Raw genomic sequence first — 19,484 nt, forward strand, 5'->3', positions numbered from 1 at the left:
ATCATTGTTAATTTTTAATCGAATTTAATTGCTTATCATTTTAATTCTTACTATATTTCAATTTGCTCATTTTAATTACAGCTAATTTAGTTGAATCTTCATTTTGGCAATTAAATTGTTAATTTTGCATATATATATATATATATATATATATATATATATATATATATATATATATATATATATATATATATATATATATATATATATTTCACACCTCAATTTCTATCAATCAATTACTTGAATTTCAAAATTAGTTTAAATTAGTCAATTTTTATATATAAAAAAAATTCAATCATTAACACAACTTTTCAAGGAAACGATATCTTTTCTATATTACTTGTACGATGCGTGTACTAGCGATTGGATCCCAATCAATTTCAGTTTTCACTCGGAAACTTCGTTCTTGACTAGCAAGGACGACGAGAAAATTGGAGTTTAATAAAAAGGTTGAGGTATGTGATTCTGTTGGTCTAGTGGATGTAATGCGATAATGGGCCCGTCTCTATTCTCATCGTAGGGAAAGACTATGAGTTTGAAACTTTCATACTAGAAAATTAAATGGTGTTGCCAATTGTCTTTATGCAGGGCCTTTCTACATCTACCATAAAACTGGTGGCAATGTCCTATCAGCCATGAATGAAACTGGACGACATGTCTCACAGTCGCCTCTGGTACATTGCTGGAAAGACTGGAATTTTGCTGTCATTGTGGGCTGCGCCATCCAGGGGAGGGATTGGTCAGCCTGGACTTCGCCCATTTAGAAATTAGAATATTTAACGAGCACCCAAATCTCATAAGGAGTATCAAAACCACACGACATAGCCTTTTTTTTTTTTAATTTTGTAAATTATAGATGAATATTTAAAATGAAAACTCTTATCAGGTAGATTAAATCTAATAATTTATTGATATTGAAGAATGGTTGATTAGCGAATGCACTTACATTATAAAGTTAGTGAAAGTCTTATTAAGATATTTATGAACGAATTGCTTGATATATGTGAAATTTAGGAAGTAAGTTCATGGTATTTTTTCCCCTTTGTTTGGGAGAAGATTTTTTAAAGTAATAAAAGATTTTTTAAAGTTTAAAAACCTTTAATTTATGTTTGGGAGGGTGAAAAATTTTTTAAAATATAATTTTTGGATATTTTTGAAAATCTCCATAAACCTTCAGTTTTCAACTTATAAAATTGACGAATTAATAAGATTTTCCTTTAAAACTTTCAAATGCTTAAAAAAAATCTTTCCATTTTCTCAATCACTAAAAAATTAAAAAGATTTCAAAATTATGAAAAACCTTACTTTAATAAACTTTATTTTATAAAATTATACTTTAAAATATTGCAACTTGCAAGTGAAGGGCTTAGTGCTCAAGTACCTCTAACTGAAAAGAGATTTCACTTTTGTAGCAAGTTAAGAATGGCAATAAAACAGACAAGGGTAAGCATGAATATGTTGTTTTATTTTTATAATTTATAAATTATTAAAATTATATTTCTTTTATTTAATGGAGCATAAATATATCTGATAATAAAAGTAGAGAAAGAAATTAAGCTCCCTCATTAGAATTATATTTTTCACACATTATCATTATATACTTTGTATATATGTTAAAATTTGGGTATACTTTACTAATATTAAGTAATAATAATATAGCCAATCAGGGGCTAAATAATTTTTCAAATTGCAGAACAATTATCACTAAACAAACCAAAAAAAAAAAAGTTTAAACCAACAGATTATTCTGAAATAGGGCAATATTATGGATTCATCTTGCAACCATTACCGAATGGTAATGAGAAGACTTTGAACCAGGCTGACATAACAAGCCTAATCCCAGACTATGTTACATTTTCAGAAGACATTCCTAGTAAGCAGCTATCAAACCTCAAAATTGCCAGCGATAAGTATTTTTTACTTTCTCAGAATCAGTACAATTACTGTTATGAGATCAAGGAACTTGCCGCTGACCTTAGAGAAGACCTTGAAGGGGATGACAAGTATGGTTTTGGTGGGATTGATAGTGACTCGAGTCTCTCTTGCAACATTTCTACCACTCTGCTCATTGGTGGCCGATTTGAGGGATCAGTTTGTATGCACCACAGGCTCACTAACACCATTTTTTTGGCTGTTAGGTGGTCTTCTTCGCTATCAATTCCTTTAAGTTCAAGTTCTTCTCCTAGTTCGAGACGCTTGAATATCCAATGAGGAAAATATATTTCACTGGTATTATCAACAGCAACACAAATATTCTTTCTTCCTCCAACCATTTCTAGCACTAACATCCCATAACTATAAACATCAGACTTGTGAGAGACCACTCCGAAATTTCTACAAAATACTTCAGGTGCGATATATCCAGCAGTCCCTCTAGCATCCATCAATGATATGATACTCTCTTTTCTAGGACATATTTTTGCTAGACCAAAATCAGAAATTTTAGGACAGAAAGTTTCATCTAGAAGAATGTTATGAGGCTTTATGTCAAAATGCAGAATCCTTGTGTTACAACCTCGGTGCAAGTACTCTAATCCTCGAGCAATACCAAGTGCAATTTGGTGTAATGTTTCCCAATCCAGTTGACGATCAGCTTTCAAGGGATTTTCTTCATATATGTACTTCTCAAGAGACCCATTAAACATGAATTCATAGATTAGTGCTCGTTTGGAACCCTCAAAACAAAATCCTAAAAGAGCAACAATGTTGACATGGGAAGTCCTACTAATGCTTGCAACCTCATTTATAAATTCTTCCCCGTTGCTCTTCGATTCCTTCAAAATCTTCACTGCCACAAGACGGCCATCAGGTAATTTCCCTTTAAAAACACTTCCATAACCTCCTTGGCCTAGTTTGTCATTGAAGGATCCTGTCATTTTCTTAACTTCTGTATATTTGTATCTTTTTGGTGACATCACTCCATTGTTCTTAAGAAACGCCTCAATACTTTGATGGCATTGTGTGTTCTTCTTCCAATAGAAAATGGAGTATTTGGATGATAACTTTCTACTGAAGCAAAAGACTATCACTAGAAGTGCAATTCCAGAAGCTGAGAGGGCTGCAACAATGGATAAAAGGAGATTAAAAAAATAATGTAGAAGAAACCATCATAATAGAAATTCTCCATTGGATGTTAAGATTCTTGAGAAATATATGCAAAAGAGAAATTGAGTTGTTGATCAGGAAGTCAAATACCTAGCCCTAGCTTCAATCTGAATCCTGCAACAGAGTTAAATTATTATGGTGTTAGTTCAAAACTTTAAAGTTGAATGATGAATGCAATGTCAAATTGGCATCTTAAAATAAGAAAAAAAGAGCAACGACAATACTAAGGGAATAATATGTAAATCTTAATCATTTTTCTTCACGAAATCTTATCTATTATATGTACATGAATTGATTTAAAAACTTCTAAAAAATATTTTTCTGAAAAAGCATTTTCTATATTTGTTGACATTTGAGAGGCTAAAAAAATTAATCAATGGAAAACCTGATCAAATAAAACCCGTCATTTTTTTAGGAAAATGATCTCTTTTCAAGAGAGTCATTTTGGGATTTTAACAAGCTTATTACAAATTTGAAGAAACTTACAAATGTATGATTAAAAACACATACCCATTAATTGACTAGCTAGTGATGACCATCAAAAGCACATGACCATATTTTCTTTTATTATATCGATGCCAGAAGAAAGTTGTGATTACCAATTGACCATCAAAAATTATTATCATATAGTGATAGTAGCACATCCGATACCTTATCATACCTAGAATTACAGTATTTAACTTTCAACTTAACATAAATTCATGGAAGAAACTAATGTAATCAGGGGCCGAGGGGGACTAGTGGGACCATGCCTCAACCCTCTTAAAACCAATACACACATATATATATATATATATATATATATATATTTAAAAAAATTATTTTATCTCAATTATTGGTCCTTTCAAATAATTTTTATTGTTTTATTGTAGTATAGATATAACATTTTATAATTATTTTTAAGACATTAAAAATAAAAATGATAATTACAAATTAAGGGTATTTTTTCTTCTAATCTATGCTACCTAATAAAACTAAAATATAAAATATTTTTATATAAATCTCATATTTTTATGTATTATTTAAAATATTAAAAACAAAATTTTTACATAAACTATTTAGTTTTTTTTCAAAAATAAATTATATACTTACTTCAACTCTTTATATATATATATATTAATTCAAAATATAAAATTGACTTCAATTTTATATTTTTTACTAATTTTAATGAAAATTTTATAATATATATATATATATATATATATATATATATATATATATATATATATATATATATATATAACTAAAACATAAAATATTTTTACAAATCTCAGATTTTTATGTATTATTTAAACTATTAAAAATAAAATTTTATAAATAAATTATTTAATCTTTTCAGAAAAATAAATTATATAGTTACTACAACTCTTTTAAATGCATTAATTCAAAATATAAAATTGACTCTAATTTTATATTTTTTATTAATTTTAATGAAAATTTATTAAAAATTATTTAAAATATTATATATAATATTATTTTTAAATTTTTTTTATAAAATTAAGTAAATCAATTGACAATCATCAATAACATGTAATTTTACTACTATATTGGCCCTCAAACAAAAATTTCTAGTTCCTCCCCTAAATGTAATGCTAGGAAGTTTCTGATGAATGTTGAAAAAGAATTATTTGAGACGTAAGCAAGTATGTTACCTACAGGTTTCCATCGTGATCCTGCAACATAAGTACAAAGAACTATTGTGTTTGTTTTAAACATTAAACAAATGCCTAATTCAAAGTGGCATATATATATATATATGCCAAGAGTTTAATAAAATATTCACGAATAAGAAGAGAAAGCAGAGAGGCTGGATCAAAACCTGCTAATAAGCAGCAGAGAACTATTTTATTTTTATTTTTGGTATTGTGATAAGTACATAAGAAGGTATCACATGTTAGATTTCGAATATTTGCATTAAAGTTCTTGTTCTCTATTCGGCAAAGAGAAGACTATACACATCGATACTAGAGGATTCAAAAAGGGGGCAAAAAAAATCTCCTGTGTGATGTGGCCCCCAGAGTCAAACTCTGATCCCTAAAAATTGACCAACAAATCCATTTTGCTTTCTATTTAAAAAACTAAATTAAACTATCACAAACCATAAACGATATAGTTGCAAAAAGTTGAAGATATAAACTACAGGGAACATATGTGCAAGTTGTATTTAGAATCGTGTCTAAAGAAATATGCCAGCACTGTACCTTTGTGTCTTTCTGTCCTTTTTGGAGGAGGCAGAGGTGGTTGAGGACCAGGAGGTGGTTTATTTCCCTCTTCACCAATACATTCTTTACATTCTCCACCACGTAAATGACAGTAATAACAATGAGGCCGTATGCTTACATTAAGAGAGAAGTTAGCAGCTAACATTCGGAATATGTCGTCATGATCATTGTTTGTGTTTAGTGGGAGCTGCACAATTGAGCAGTTACGCAGAGGCCTCGGTATACTTGCATTATCCTTCTTAGGATAATAGATTTTGAAGTCGGCGCACTTTGTATAATTAATAAAATTAAAAGAAGGTTCTGGAAAATCTACAGAGTGGTTGCATTTGTATATGGTTGTTAGACTGGAGTCAATTTGAAAAGATGCGTATGTGAGATTGGGAAGACTCAGATTGTTGAAGGACTCACATTTATCGGAACTCAACTGATTCTGGAGCTTTATGTCAAACGAAAAGTTTTTACTGATAAGCATGTCAAACGAAATGTCTCTCGGTAACTGGATCCCATTTTCTTCATATGGGGAGATGCTTTCGACTTGATACCATTTTCCAGATCCCCTCTCAAACTGGATCTTCGGAATTTCTTTATAGCAATCATCCACCACAAAGGGACCGCATCCCTCATCAAATCCAAATGTGTCCGTGAAAGGGTAACTAATCAGACCGAGCCTTCCACAGGGAAAAGATGGTGGACAACCCTTGATAAAAGGAAAAAGAGGGAGAAAGAGTGCAAAGAGAAGAATCAAAGAGAAAGCAGCCATGAACCAATTGAAAGGAAAGAACCACCAAGAAGGTTAGTAATTCTCTTTCATTATTAACCCTCTACAATATATGGGTATGGAGATGGTAAACAAGTCAGTTGACTTGGAAAATTGACATGGAAGACTTGGGGATATAGACTTTAAGGAAAAAAGAGCAAAGGTGGGGTACCCTTGTGAAATTTCGTGCTACGTATGTTTTGGTCCGCCACCACTCAGCAGAAAAGAAAAATAATACGGATATTGATATTTTATCCTCAGTTAATCGGAAAATTAATAATTAGTTTTTTATATATTAAATTGAAATTTAAAAATTTTTATAATATAAATTAAAATTGAGAAGTCATTACACTCATTTAAATTGAAAGAAGATATATAAAATATTAAAATTTCAATAGAGACTTTTTAGGTTACTTAAATTAAAATTTGAAGATATTTATGATATAAACTAAAATTAGGGGATGATCCTAAAATAACTCATAAATTAATTAATGATGGGAAAAATTTAATGAAAAGTATGTAAAAATAGAATTCTTATTTTGCACTTTCCCTTTATTAAAATTGCAAAAAACTTCTACTTCTACATAATTTTTTTTTTAATTCTCTTGTTTAATTTTATTTTATTATTTATTTCACATGTCAATATTTGTAAAATTTTATCATCCTCTGCACAATTTGTTTTATTTCTTTTGTTCTCTTTGTTACTCTTTCAAACAACTTTTGAAAATTAAGATTTTAAATACTACAATTTTCATTTTTATTGGACTCTATAATTTTAATGAATTTTTTTAAATTATATTTATATTAAATTTAATTTTATATGACAAAATATTAATTAACTAAAATACCATTTATCAATAAAATATACACAACACATAATCTGGGATGAGATAGAATATTAAGGATCATTTCCCTTTTCTCTTAACTAATGATATAAAGTTCGAGTTTTGGATACGGAACACCTTTGAAACTTAGTAAAGAGTGCTTTGTCTCCCTTTGTAGATATGCCTGGCATGAATCTAGATTAGCCGAGACATTAGACTTCAGATACAAGTTAGTTTCTAAAAAAAAAAAAAAAATGTGACACGTAATAAACTGTGATTTTTTATGATTTGAATCCGACTTCATGTATGTAAATTTCAGAGAATCTAGTCTCTGAGTCCTCATAACAAGCTCACATTTGGTCATCAAATAGAACAACAAAAATGAAGAAAAGATAAAGCCCCAACTATTGATTAATGATAAGTAATTTATATTATTTTATTAATAATATTTAATTTACAAATTATATTACAAAAATCTATCATATCTATTTTTTTAAAAATAAAAAACAAAAACAAATATATTTTTATTAATATTTTAATAATTAATAATATAAATTATATATTATTTATATATTTTTTAGTTAGTTCAGTCATACCTAATAACTAATGAACATTTTTGTTTTTGGTTAAATTCAATTTTCTTTTAACTGATAACTGATAATATATTTTAATTTAGTTTAATTGGTGTAACTCATTGGAGACTGGGATGGCTTACATCCCAAAAAATCAATGTCTGCAAGCAATTCAAAAGTGCATTTTCTATGTGATTGATTACTGCTTGTGAAAGACCTTGCAACCTCAATTCCCAAAAAGCATTTTAATCAACCTATTTCTTTGATTTTGAAAGTGTCACTTTTATTTGCTGAATCTATGAAATATCGTTACTAGCTAGCTAGGATCAACAACATAAATAAGTAGAGCATTGAATGTTGAGTCAGTAGACTTACAAGGACGAATCAGAAGGAGCTTGCTAAAAACTCTGTTATGAGAGCATCTAATAATTTTGCATGCCACTGTCTGCTTGCCTATTTCAAACCATATATAGACTTTTTAAAGTATGCAGACTTGATTTATTGTCGTGGCTTCGAAACCATTGGAAGCTACATGCGTACTTCCTCATTCAAAACTCCATGTAAGAAGGCAGTGTTTAGAACTCAAATCTCTAGTACTAACTCATTAATGGACAAAGAAACAAAATATTAAGTGAAATTGAAAACATTATGATTCCAGTGGTTTTTCCTTAAAAAATACAATTGAGTCATAAAGAGAGGGTGCAACCAATTAAGCAATCACTAAGGGCAATAGAGACTAACAAGCTCTTATATAGAGTTCAAAGAAGCATACATTTCTTTACTCGGGAGGCTCACATTGTTATGCCAGTTGTTGAAGTTGAAGAATTTATCGTTTCTCGCGGAAGTGATCTTGATGCGGAAACCAAGGTCGGTCTGGGTGGAATTGGCAAGGATGCAATGCTTCCTTGCAACATTTCTACAACTTTACCCATTGAAGGACGGTTTGAGGGATTCGTTTGTATGCACCACAAACTCACTAGGATCATTTTTCTTGCTATTTGATTTTCCTCTTCATCGTTGATCCCAAATAGTCCAATCTTTTCACCTTGTTCAAGACTCTTGTATATCCAATCTGGAAAATACATCTCACTAGTATTATCATCTTCCACAAAGCAAATGTTTTTTCTTCCTCCAACCATTTCTAGCATTAGCATCCCGTAGCTATAAACATCAGATTTATAAGATACTCCACCAAAATTTCTATAAAATAATTCAGGTGCAATATATCCAATAGTCCCTCTTGTACCCATCATTGATATGATACTCTCTCTTTCAGGGCATATTTTAGCCAGACCAAAATCTGAAATTTTAGGACAAAAGTTTTCATCTAAAAGAATGTTGTGAGGCTTTATATCAAAATGCAATATCCTTGTATTACAACCTCGGTGCAAGTATTCTAACCCCTTAGCAATGCCAATTGCAATTTCATGTAGTGTTTCCAATCCCAATTCATGATTAGTTCTCGAGGAATTTTGTTTATATATATACTTTTCAAGAGATCCATTAGGCATGAAGTCATAAATTAGAGCGCATTTGGGACCATCATAGCAAAATCATAAAAGACTGACAATGTTAACATGAGAAGTCCTACTAATGCTTGCTACCTCATTAACAAATTCTTCCCCATTACTTTTTGATTCCTTCAAGACCTTGACTGCCACGAGACGACCATCAGGTAACTTGCCTTTAAACACACCTCCATAGCCTCCTTGGCCTAGTTTATCTTTGAATGTCTCTGTCATTTTCTTAACTTCTGTATATCTATATCTTTTCAAGGGCATAGGCCCATGGTTCTTGAGGAAGGCATCAATGCTTCTAGATTCTTTTGTTTTCTTCTTCCAAAAGAAAATGGAGTAGTCGGATTTAAATTTTCTAATAAGACAACAGACTGCAATCACAACAAGAACTACAATTGCACTGCCTGTGGTAAACAAACAAAAATGAGGCATTGTATGAACAAAACCATTTAATAAAGTTATTGTAGGCATGTTTAATTCACTTGCAAATGAAATGGAAATGGAAATAGGTGTCTCGGAATCGGAAAAAAAAAATCTCATTATGACATCATTTTCTAGATAATTAAGCATTAATTAGTTAATGGTAATCTAAAAATTAAGCTAAAAAGTATATTTCATTTTCAAACCAACTAAAGTTATTTAAATATGGAAAGGTTTAGATAAAGCATTAAGAACAAATATATAAAGCAGAGAAATTTTAGCTATTGACTTACCCAATGCCAATCCTAGCCTCAATCCCAACTTGTTCTTTCCTGCAACAGAATGTACAAAGAAGTATGGTGTTCAACAAAAACCCTGAACTTATGCTGAAAAAATTTGCTTACTTTGGAATCTCAATAAACTAATTAAAAAAAAAACTGCAATCAGCAAAAAATTAAATAAATAAATAAATAACAAAGACTGTACAAGACCCAATTAAGAAACTGATGCAAACCACAAATCTATCCCTTAACAGGGTTGTGAAACGTATGCAGAATTGTCAGAAGTTAGCATGCAGAGGAATATCATGTATGTAAGTTTGTTTTTCAGAGGCATAACATTTAGCAGTTAAAATATGTCATTGCAACTTCTATTTCGATACCAGAGAAGTTGAAAAGGTGAATTTCCATTTAGAGAAAGAGTGTATGTTTGATGAGAAATTAAGAGAAAGGGAGAGAAAAGGGATGAGAGATGGAGAACAAAAGAGGGAGAATTTGTGAGAATTTTCTGGAATTTTTCCATTAATTGAATTCAAAACTGAAACAGCACAGATGGAACATCTCAGTTTACACAATGGATAAGCTAGATTCCAGGAGAGATAATAATAGAAAACTAACAATTATTAGATATCCAACGCCCTAGCCAGTAGCCATAGACTGTTCCAATTAAAATTGGCCATATCACTTAAATGCTATTGAATTAAATTTAAAAAATTTGAAATTTAAATTAAGTGATTAAAATTAAATTACTTATTTTTCCTTAACGGCCAAACCCGTTGTTGCCAGTCATACCACCGTTCCGTCCACTTTTGCAAGTGATCCTCATCCTTGTCGTCTTCACGCCACTGCTATTCATCAACCTCGAGTTGACTACGGCGTGCTTGGTAAGTGGTGTGGAACCACATGGGATTTTTTATTCGCAGCTCATGCCAAAGTAGAATGGTTGGTCGAGAAAGACGGGGTATTTGCGGCGACACTCATGCCACAGATACTATGAACGGCAATATGGTTGGGGTAATTTTACCAAGGAATTCAAGTTCTGAAAAGTTAAAAAAATTTCAGCTTATTTAATTGAATTAAGTTTACTTAGCAACTTCAACTTTCTTGCAGTTCTCCATGCTCATATTAAACACCTATTAATAATAAATTTAATTTATTTAATTATTATTTTATCTTAACTTCTCGAAGCTTTTTAAAAAATCAACTTCTTAAAAAAAGAGTTTAAATTAATTGATATCATAAAAAATTGAATTATTATAATATTTTAATATTATAATGAATAAATCTATTTATTAAAATAACCTAAGCTTATTTATTATAAATCTAACCAAGTAACTTAAGTTATTTATTAAATTTAACTTAAGATATTAATGTACTAAGATTAACTATAATGTTTAGATGAATGTTCTACCTTAATGTACAACACAAAACCGATTAAGAAAATTTTTTTGAGAGAATTTAAAGTTAAAAGAAAAAGAAAGGTATTTTTCATGTAAAGCTTTGAATTCAATAATTAGTGAAGGGTTGTTTGAATTACATGATAAAATTGTCAAAAGTATTGTATTTTAAAGAGAGCAAATCTTATGGAATTTGCCTACCAACTTGAATATTGTTTAGTTTATTGTAATTTTACCAATATGAACTAAAATATAAATCAATGCAAAGTTATTCATCTTATGTTTAAGTGTTGAATTTTCCTTTTTTTTTTTTAATTCTATTGAATGTCATAAACTTTCTTTCTTGGATGAGTTATTGATTCTCTCAAGTTCATTGTATGGGTTACAAATATAGGAGGTGGAAAGAGAGAGAAAATGGAGAGAGATAAGCAGAGAGAGAATGGAGACAGAGACGTGGAAAGAAAGAGGGCAAGAGAGAGAGAGAGAGAGAGAGAAACACTAATCATGTGGACATTGAGGAAAGAAAACTCACCTTCAGTTGCAGTAGCAGATGCACAGCTCCAAGCATGAGGTCGGTCTGGGCAGAAACAACTAAGATGGTAGGTGCCGTAATCAAACCCACATTTGCCTCCGCTACTTTCGCATATGCTGCAATTACTTGCTGTCCAATTCAGCACGAACCCTCTTTCTAGCATCCTTTCAATTCCTTCATTCTCTCCTCTTTGCGCATCCACAGGCAACAACAATGCTTCTTCACAGACCTCTGATGCACTACCCAGTAGAGTATCGCCATCAAACATTGAAAAAATTGGACCAGTTTCAGGTTCACCAGAACAATTAACCTTGTCCTTTAGAAATTCACTATTACTACCTCTTAGCAGTGTTGAGTTGCAACGAGAGAGCAAAAAGAGTTCTGTCTGGTTTGATAATAGATTGAACCGGTCATCGGGTATTGATGTGTTTGTCAATCGATCAAGAATACACGCAGTGCTTCTATTGAAAATCGCTGCGTTTGAGACACGAATAATCTGGTTTTTGTAGTCGATTTGGTGGATAATATAATTATCATCTCGTAGTCTGAGAACTGGACTGCTATTATGACAAACGAGATTGAATCCAGGGTAACCACAGAAAGATTCTTGTTGGTCTTGAATATAGAATGGGAAGGATATAATTTGGCCATCGCCACAGGTTTGGGGGATGCTGCAACTCAAGTACCGAGGATCTACATCTGCAGATATGGCCTTTCTGGCGAGGAGAAGGAAAGTGACGATAAAGGGATTAATGAATGCAGAGAAGGGTATCAACAACAAATGTTGGCTCATTTGGAGATGTTAATACTACTGTATACACCGAAAGAGTTTATGACGTTTTTTATTTTTATAAGAAAAAGAATATTATAGTAGTGTGAGTTGTGAGACTTGAGAATGTGGGGTTTGGCTTTCAATAGTCAATGATGATGGCTACCGTATCCACCGAAGTCTTACACCGTTGAATATTCTAAGCCGATGACAAGGAGAAATTATGCAAGTGATGTCATGTCGGCACTCTATTTAGAAAAACATATCAATATGAAATGAATAAATATCTAATATAATTATTAATTTTTTAAAATAAAATTTTAATTGTTTAAGACTCAGTTTATATGTATATTTATTTATTATTAATTTATCATTCTATATAAATTATCTAATGTATAATGTATAATATAATTTATTAATAAGCTAGTTGTGCGTTATGAAAGCTGTACAAGTTTACTGAGAATTTTTATTTTTTGGAATACACGGATAAATATGGTAATTAAGTGTGTTACCCAAAATTATAATAGTTACTATATAATAATATTTTAATAAAGAGGATTTTTGGTTGAAATCTAATACAATTATTAATTTTTTTTGTCAATTTTCAAATCTTGAATAAGATCTAATTTTACAAAAAAAGAGAAAAATTTCAATTAGAAAGTATAAATGACAAGGGATATATAGGACAATTGTTGAAGTTGAAGAGAAACATAAAGATATCTATAATCTGAACTGATAATTAGCTAGTAATTGATGTATAGTCATTGTGAAGTTAGGTTTGATTCGCCATAGAGCTGGAAATGGAATGAAATTTTTTAAATGGAAATTAATTTTGTGTTTCATTTGTTGAAAAATATTTACAATTTTTGTGATATTTTTTATATTTAAATGATTAATTAATTATATTAATTAGCTTTTTAAAATTAATGCCTTTTTTTTTAAATTAGTCCCAAGTTTATCCCAGGCAGCCTTAATAGTGGTGCTATTTATGACTCGCGAAAGAATGGTGTCAAAAATGGAGGAGAAGATCCAACTTAATACTAACTGGTCCTGCCGAAACCAACACTCATAAGCAGGATTGGCACGATTACCTTCAAGAAACTGAGGAGGCGAGGTTGATGGTCCAATAACATGAGATGACACATTGTACCCATTCAACAACAGTAAGAGCTGGGCTTTGTATTATCATCTTCTTCAAAACTCTTGTATATCCAACCTGGAAAATAAATCTCACTAGTATTATCATCTTGAATCAAGCAAATATTTTTTTTTCCTTCAACCATTTCTAGCACCTATAAACATCTGATTTATGAGATATCCCACCAGAATTTCTACAAAATACTTTTGGTGCAATATATCCTATAGTCTCTCTTGTACCCACTGTTAATATGATACTCTTTCTTTTAGAGCAAAAATCTAAAATTTTAGGATAAAAGTTTTTATCTAAAAGAATATTGTGAGACTTTATGTCAAAATGCAAGTATTCTAAGCGCTGAGCAATAGCAATTACAATTTCAGTAATGTTTCTAATTCCAATTCGGATTTTGATCATATGTATACTTCTCAAGAAATCTATTAAACATGAAGTCATAAATTAGAGTGCCTTTGAGACCATCATAACAAAATCCTAAAAGAGTGATAAAGTTCACATGAAAAGTCCTACTAATGCTTGCTACCTCATTAACAAATTCTTCCCCATCACTTTTTGATTCCTCCAAGACCTTCACTGCCACAAGACGACCATCAGGTAACTTGCCTTTGAACACACCTTGGCCTAGTTTATCTTTGAAGCTCCCCGTCATTTTCTTAACTTCTGTATATCTGTGTCTTTTCAGGGGCATAGGTCCATGGTTCCCGAGGAAGGCATCAAAACTTTTAGAGTCTTTTGTTTTCCTCTTCCAGAAGAAATGGAGTCGTCGGGTTTCAATTTTCTAATGAAACAACAGACTGCAATCACCGCCTGTGGTAAACACACATGAAGCAAAAATGACGCTGTAAAAAGGACAATTCATTGAAAAAAAAAAAAAAACAGAGGATACAAAAAGAAAAAGCACATAAACGCTTTTTCGCTTCATTATTTTCTCAATTCACACAGCAACTCAGCCGAGTCCCTCCAGACAATTCTCAGCAGCAACTCTTCCCGAAGGCCTCCATATCTAACTGGGTCATGCCATTTTAATTTGGCTTATCAACACTTAAATGCCCTTGTGCCTTGCTGATGTGGGACTTGTTCTCACAAGTTATATTCCAACATTTCCCAACCCAATTGACAATAAACCTTCAAGGGATTTTCTTTGTATATATACTTCTCAGGAAATCCATTGGACATAAACTCGTACATTAGAGCACCTTTAGAACCCTCATAACAAAATCTCCAAAGAGTGACAACGTTGACATGAGATGTCCAACTAATACTTGCTACCTCATTAACAAATTCTTCCCCGTAACCCTTACTGCTACAAGAGAACCATTAGGTAACTGGCCTTTTAACGTAACTCCATTACCTCATAGCCCAGTTTATCTTTGAAGGACTCGTCGTTTTGTTAACCTCTGTGTATTTGTATTTTTTCAGTAGCAAGGGTCCATGGCTCCTGAGGAAGGCATCAATACTTCTATAGTCTTGTTTTTTCTTCTTCCAATAGAAAATTAAGATATTGGATGTGAATTTTCTATTGAAACAACATACTGCAACCATTGCAGCAGCTGTAGTAAACAAAGAAGATGCCAAAATGAAGAACTATAAGAACATGATCATCTAAACTACTTTTAAGGCAGGCTCAATTCACTCTGAAAATGGAACAATGGAAATGAAACTATGTGTCATATTCAAAAATTCTCAATCTAAGTTCATTTTTTAGATAATCAAATATAATTTAATGGAATTCTTAAAATTTAGAAGTACAAAATAGATATCATTTTTTGCTATATTAAAATTATTTAAGTATACAAATATTTAAATAAAACACTAATTAAAAACAAACATACAAAGCAGACTAAACTAATCCCAGTCCTGCCGTCAATTGTGGCTTGAACCTCAATTTGTTATTTCCTCCAATAGAATTTACAAACAACTATAATGTTACAATGAAAAAAGAACATAGTATATTGAGGAACGTGTATGATTGATTGACGTAAACATTTAAGTTATGTAATTTTTAATTCCGATGCCCATACCTTCTTTTAAACTAGCACAATAAAACTCTTGCTTGCTGTTCACCTGACAAACTCCTCTTCTATTATGACACGACATACAAGGGGAAAGTACTTGCACTTCAAGTGAGAAGTCGGCAGTTAACGTTGTAAATATGTCATCCTGACTTGGATTTTGATTCCAGGGAAGCTGAATAAGTGAACACTGAGGTGGAAGACATGGCAAATTTTCTTGTTCACGAGTATAATATATACTTGAGTAGTTGAGTTATTGCAGGCTGAATGCTTCAACAGGGAAGGATGATCATTAAGCTTGTTGTTGCATTCGAACATGGTTAGGTTTTGACTAATTTGAAAAGATAGATAAGGAAGGTTTGGAAGACTTAGATTTTTGAAGGCTCTACAATCACGAGATTTCAAAACCTCTGAGAACATTTTATCATGAATAAAAATGGCATCTGCCTCTGAGATATTTTTAATTTCATACCATTATCCTCCTCTCTCCAGCTGTATCTTCTGAACAGCATTATCACAACCATCTACCACTAACAAACCACAGTGTGGAGGAAGTGTGGAATTAGTGAAGGGGAACTTGATCTCACCAAGCTTCCCACAAAGAAAAGGTGAACATTTTGGATGAGGATCCATTTCTTGTCCAGCAGAGTGAAGTCCAAGGTGACACAGAAAAAGGAATGCTAACACAGAGACACCCATCAAGCCAAGTTTTCCAATTAAAAGATGAAAACAATAATTTTCCCAGCGCGCAAGACTACTGAGAATTTACTTTTCAAGTCAATAAATGCAAGGTCCCTGTGTCCCATAATTAAGTATCCCTCAAACACGCCAGCATACAGAAACTTATATCCCAAAAAAGTGACTGGCTATTTTGTATATAAAACCCATTTATATATTTATTATAAAATTTAATATATAAAAATAATATAAATTTTTCAATTTTTATTAATTATTTCAAATTTTTTTTAATTACCTTTACATCTCAAACTTTTTAATAAAAATTTTAAAATAAAAATAATTAAAATCTATCTATATATATTATAAATATAAATATATGTAATTAATATATGTAATTAATATATTATAATTTATCTTATAATAATAGTTACTTATTATAATATTAATAAAATAATTATTAAATAATTTATAACTTATATATAATAGAGAATACAGCGTGACAATATCGTTAAAGAAAATATTAAGTGTGAAACTCTTAGGAATATTTTATTACTTTATATATATATATATATTCCTGAATACTCAAATATTAAAAAATAACAAAAAATATTTTCCGAATAAATAAATAAATATATATATATATATTTATATATATATATATTCTGAAAATATATTTTTATATTTTTTAATATTTGAGTATTCAGAAAAATATTTTTCTAATCAACTTAAAATCAAGCCATTTTTTATAGAAAAAAATTTCCTATCAAAAGAAAAATTAAGCCATTTTAAAAAAATTGACTTTCTATTTACAAAAGAAAAAATCATCAATTTTTTATATTTTAATAATTTTATTAAAATATAAAAATATTTATATGCATACCATATAAACACATATTATTAGCTTCACATTTTAACATCGTAATCAAACAATGAAAAATATTTTTATGAAAATTATTTTCTTAAAAAATAATTTTTATACAAGTTATTTTTCAAAAAATAAATGAAATTTAAGGATCCATCTAATTTTTAAATAATAACTTATATAAATATTTTCATATTTTAACAAGATTTTAAAATTTAAAAAAAAAACTTTCTTGTTAGAAAAGAAGAATTCATTATTTTTAAAAATGATTTATTTTTTTAATTAAAAACATATTTCTTATTGACTTATTTTAAGTGTCCTAAATATATAAAAGTGTAAAAAATATTTTTTACAAAATAAAGAAAACTTAGTTAAAAAAATTTAAGAATGATAATGTCATAAAAACTTATTAAATATGTAAAATTGGAGAGCATGGCTCCCACTTGCTCCCTTCCTCCACCTCACGGCCACGGACTCGCGGCAGGCTGATTTGGAAAGTACAGAAGTCCGCCATAGCTGCTTCTTACTCTTGACCTGCACTAGAAACTACAAATAACTAGTTATGATAACGGTGCTTTCCACAATCATTTTATAAAATATTTTACGATTATTTATTTGTTAAATTAAAAAAATTTGTAAAATATTTGAATTTCTAATCATTTAACTATTATTAGTTTTATTATTAGTATGTGTGCGGTACGTACATCTTCATTATTTTTAATTTGTCAGCGATTTATCTTTATTAAGTTTTATCGCTTATATAGATAAACAAATTAATTTATTTTACTTAGAGGTATCTTAAATTTTAATGTGAAGTTCTTTTAATAAATTAAAATTTTTACAAAATATTATTACTTGTTGCATGAATTTTTAATTTAAAAAATTGAATTCTAACACATATTTTTGGCTAAATAAAAAAAAAACTTTAATTTGTAAATTTTTTTTAATTTTTTAGCCAAACGTTTTAATTTTATTTATTTGATCTTTTTATCAACAAATTTAATTAAAATAACTAAATTAATCAATGACAAAAATAATTCAATTTTTTTCTCTAATTATTATTTTTAGCTAATTCTTTTAATTTTATTAATTTGTTTAATAATTCTTAATATTTTTATTCTAAATTTTTATACGTCTATTTATACTTCTAGTTTATATCTTTTTCAATATTTTGTCTTGAATCTAAGTCCTAAAAAATGAAAAAAAAAAACTCAGTAATTTAAACATAAAATTTATAATTTTTATAAAACATAAAAATTTATCAAATAGAAATCAATTCAATTCCATCACTTAATATATCATAATTTGTTTTCATTTACAAACTATTAAAAAAGCCACTTATAATTTAAAACTATTTGAAAATTTACCCTTTATTTTTAGAATTAATTACATATGACAATTTATATGATGCTGTGTTTATTCTTTGCTTTGTGATTATGAACAATCAAATTCTTTTTTTTTTTTTGTTATTTTTGTAATGGAATGTTTTTATTTTACCTTATTTAAATACTATAGTTTTATAAATTTAAAATTACCTATATAACAAAATTCAACTGTACTTTTTTATTAATTAAACATTTTATAATATTTTTTATTGAAAATGTTATTATTTATTAATATAATCAAATTCTTATTTTTTTTTTGTTATTTTTGTAATGGAATGTTTTTATTTTACCTTATTTAAATACTATAGTTTTATAAATTTAAAATTACCTATATAACAAAATTCAACTGTACTTTTTTATTAATTAAACATTTTATAATATTTTTTATTGAAAATGTTATTATTTATTAATATAATTAAATAAATATAAATACTCTATTTTTATAAATTTAAAAATGATCTATATAACAAAATCCAATTGTACTTTTTAATAATTAAACATTTTATAATATATTTATTGGAAATGTTATTATTTATTAATATAATTAAATAAATATAAATACTCTATTTTTATAAATTTAAAAATGATCTATACAACAAAATCCAATTGTACTTTTAAATAATTAAACATTTATAATATTTTTTTTATTGGAAATGTTATTATTTATTAACATAATTAAATAAATATAATATTAAAATAGATTTAATGATGATGATGATCAAAATCTACCAACTTATCCATCTATTCTAGCAACTAGTTAGCACAACATATTTGCGACTTTATTTTTTATATAATATAATTTAAAATTTTTATTAATTTTAAGACACATAATTCTTAAATTTTTATAACGAAATAAAGTAATAAAAATTTAAGAAACATGTAAAAATTTTATAAAAATTTAAAAATTAAAATAAGCATTAATTAAATATGTCTAATATTATCATCAAAACAAAACCACTATGGCATTAATAAAATTTTCACGATTATAAAAGAAATTAAAC

At 29.0% G+C, this 19,484-nt stretch overlaps 3 protein-coding genes across 3 annotated transcripts; all 3 read right to left on the bottom strand.

Moving 5' to 3' along the window:
• Positions 1-1,742: 1,742 nt before the first annotated feature.
• On the bottom strand, positions 1,743-6,473 carry LOC110660791 (LEAF RUST 10 DISEASE-RESISTANCE LOCUS RECEPTOR-LIKE PROTEIN KINASE-like 2.1). Its single transcript, XM_058139336.1, has 3 exons — positions 5,307-6,473; positions 3,196-3,219; positions 1,743-3,058 (listed from the first exon to the last, which is right to left on the bottom strand). The coding sequence occupies exons 1-3, from the start codon at positions 6,085-6,087 to the stop codon at positions 1,947-1,949; spliced, it is 1,917 nt and encodes a 638-aa protein (XP_057995319.1). The 5' UTR covers positions 6,088-6,473; the 3' UTR covers positions 1,743-1,946.
• A 1,617-nt stretch (positions 6,474-8,090) lies between these two features.
• Positions 8,091-10,820, bottom strand: LOC110670725 (PR5-like receptor kinase). Its single transcript, XM_058139337.1, is given in 3 exon segments — positions 8,091-9,401; positions 9,711-9,749; positions 10,446-10,820. A coding segment is annotated over 1 exon segment (990 nt). The 5' UTR covers positions 9,262-9,401; positions 9,711-9,749; positions 10,446-10,820; the 3' UTR covers positions 8,091-8,271.
• Positions 9,707-12,457, bottom strand: LOC110660785 (LEAF RUST 10 DISEASE-RESISTANCE LOCUS RECEPTOR-LIKE PROTEIN KINASE-like 1.2). Its single transcript, XM_058138955.1, has 2 exons — positions 11,546-12,457; positions 9,707-9,749 (listed from the first exon to the last, which is right to left on the bottom strand). The coding sequence occupies exons 1-2, from the start codon at positions 12,415-12,417 to the stop codon at positions 9,707-9,709; spliced, it is 915 nt and encodes a 304-aa protein (XP_057994938.1). The 5' UTR covers positions 12,418-12,457.
• Between the last annotated feature and the right edge of the window lie 7,027 nt (positions 12,458-19,484).

Source organism: Hevea brasiliensis, chromosome 17, assembly GCF_030052815.1.
Source record: "Hevea brasiliensis isolate MT/VB/25A 57/8 chromosome 17, ASM3005281v1, whole genome shotgun sequence".
Lineage (NCBI taxonomy): Eukaryota > Viridiplantae > Streptophyta > Magnoliopsida > Malpighiales > Euphorbiaceae > Hevea > Hevea brasiliensis.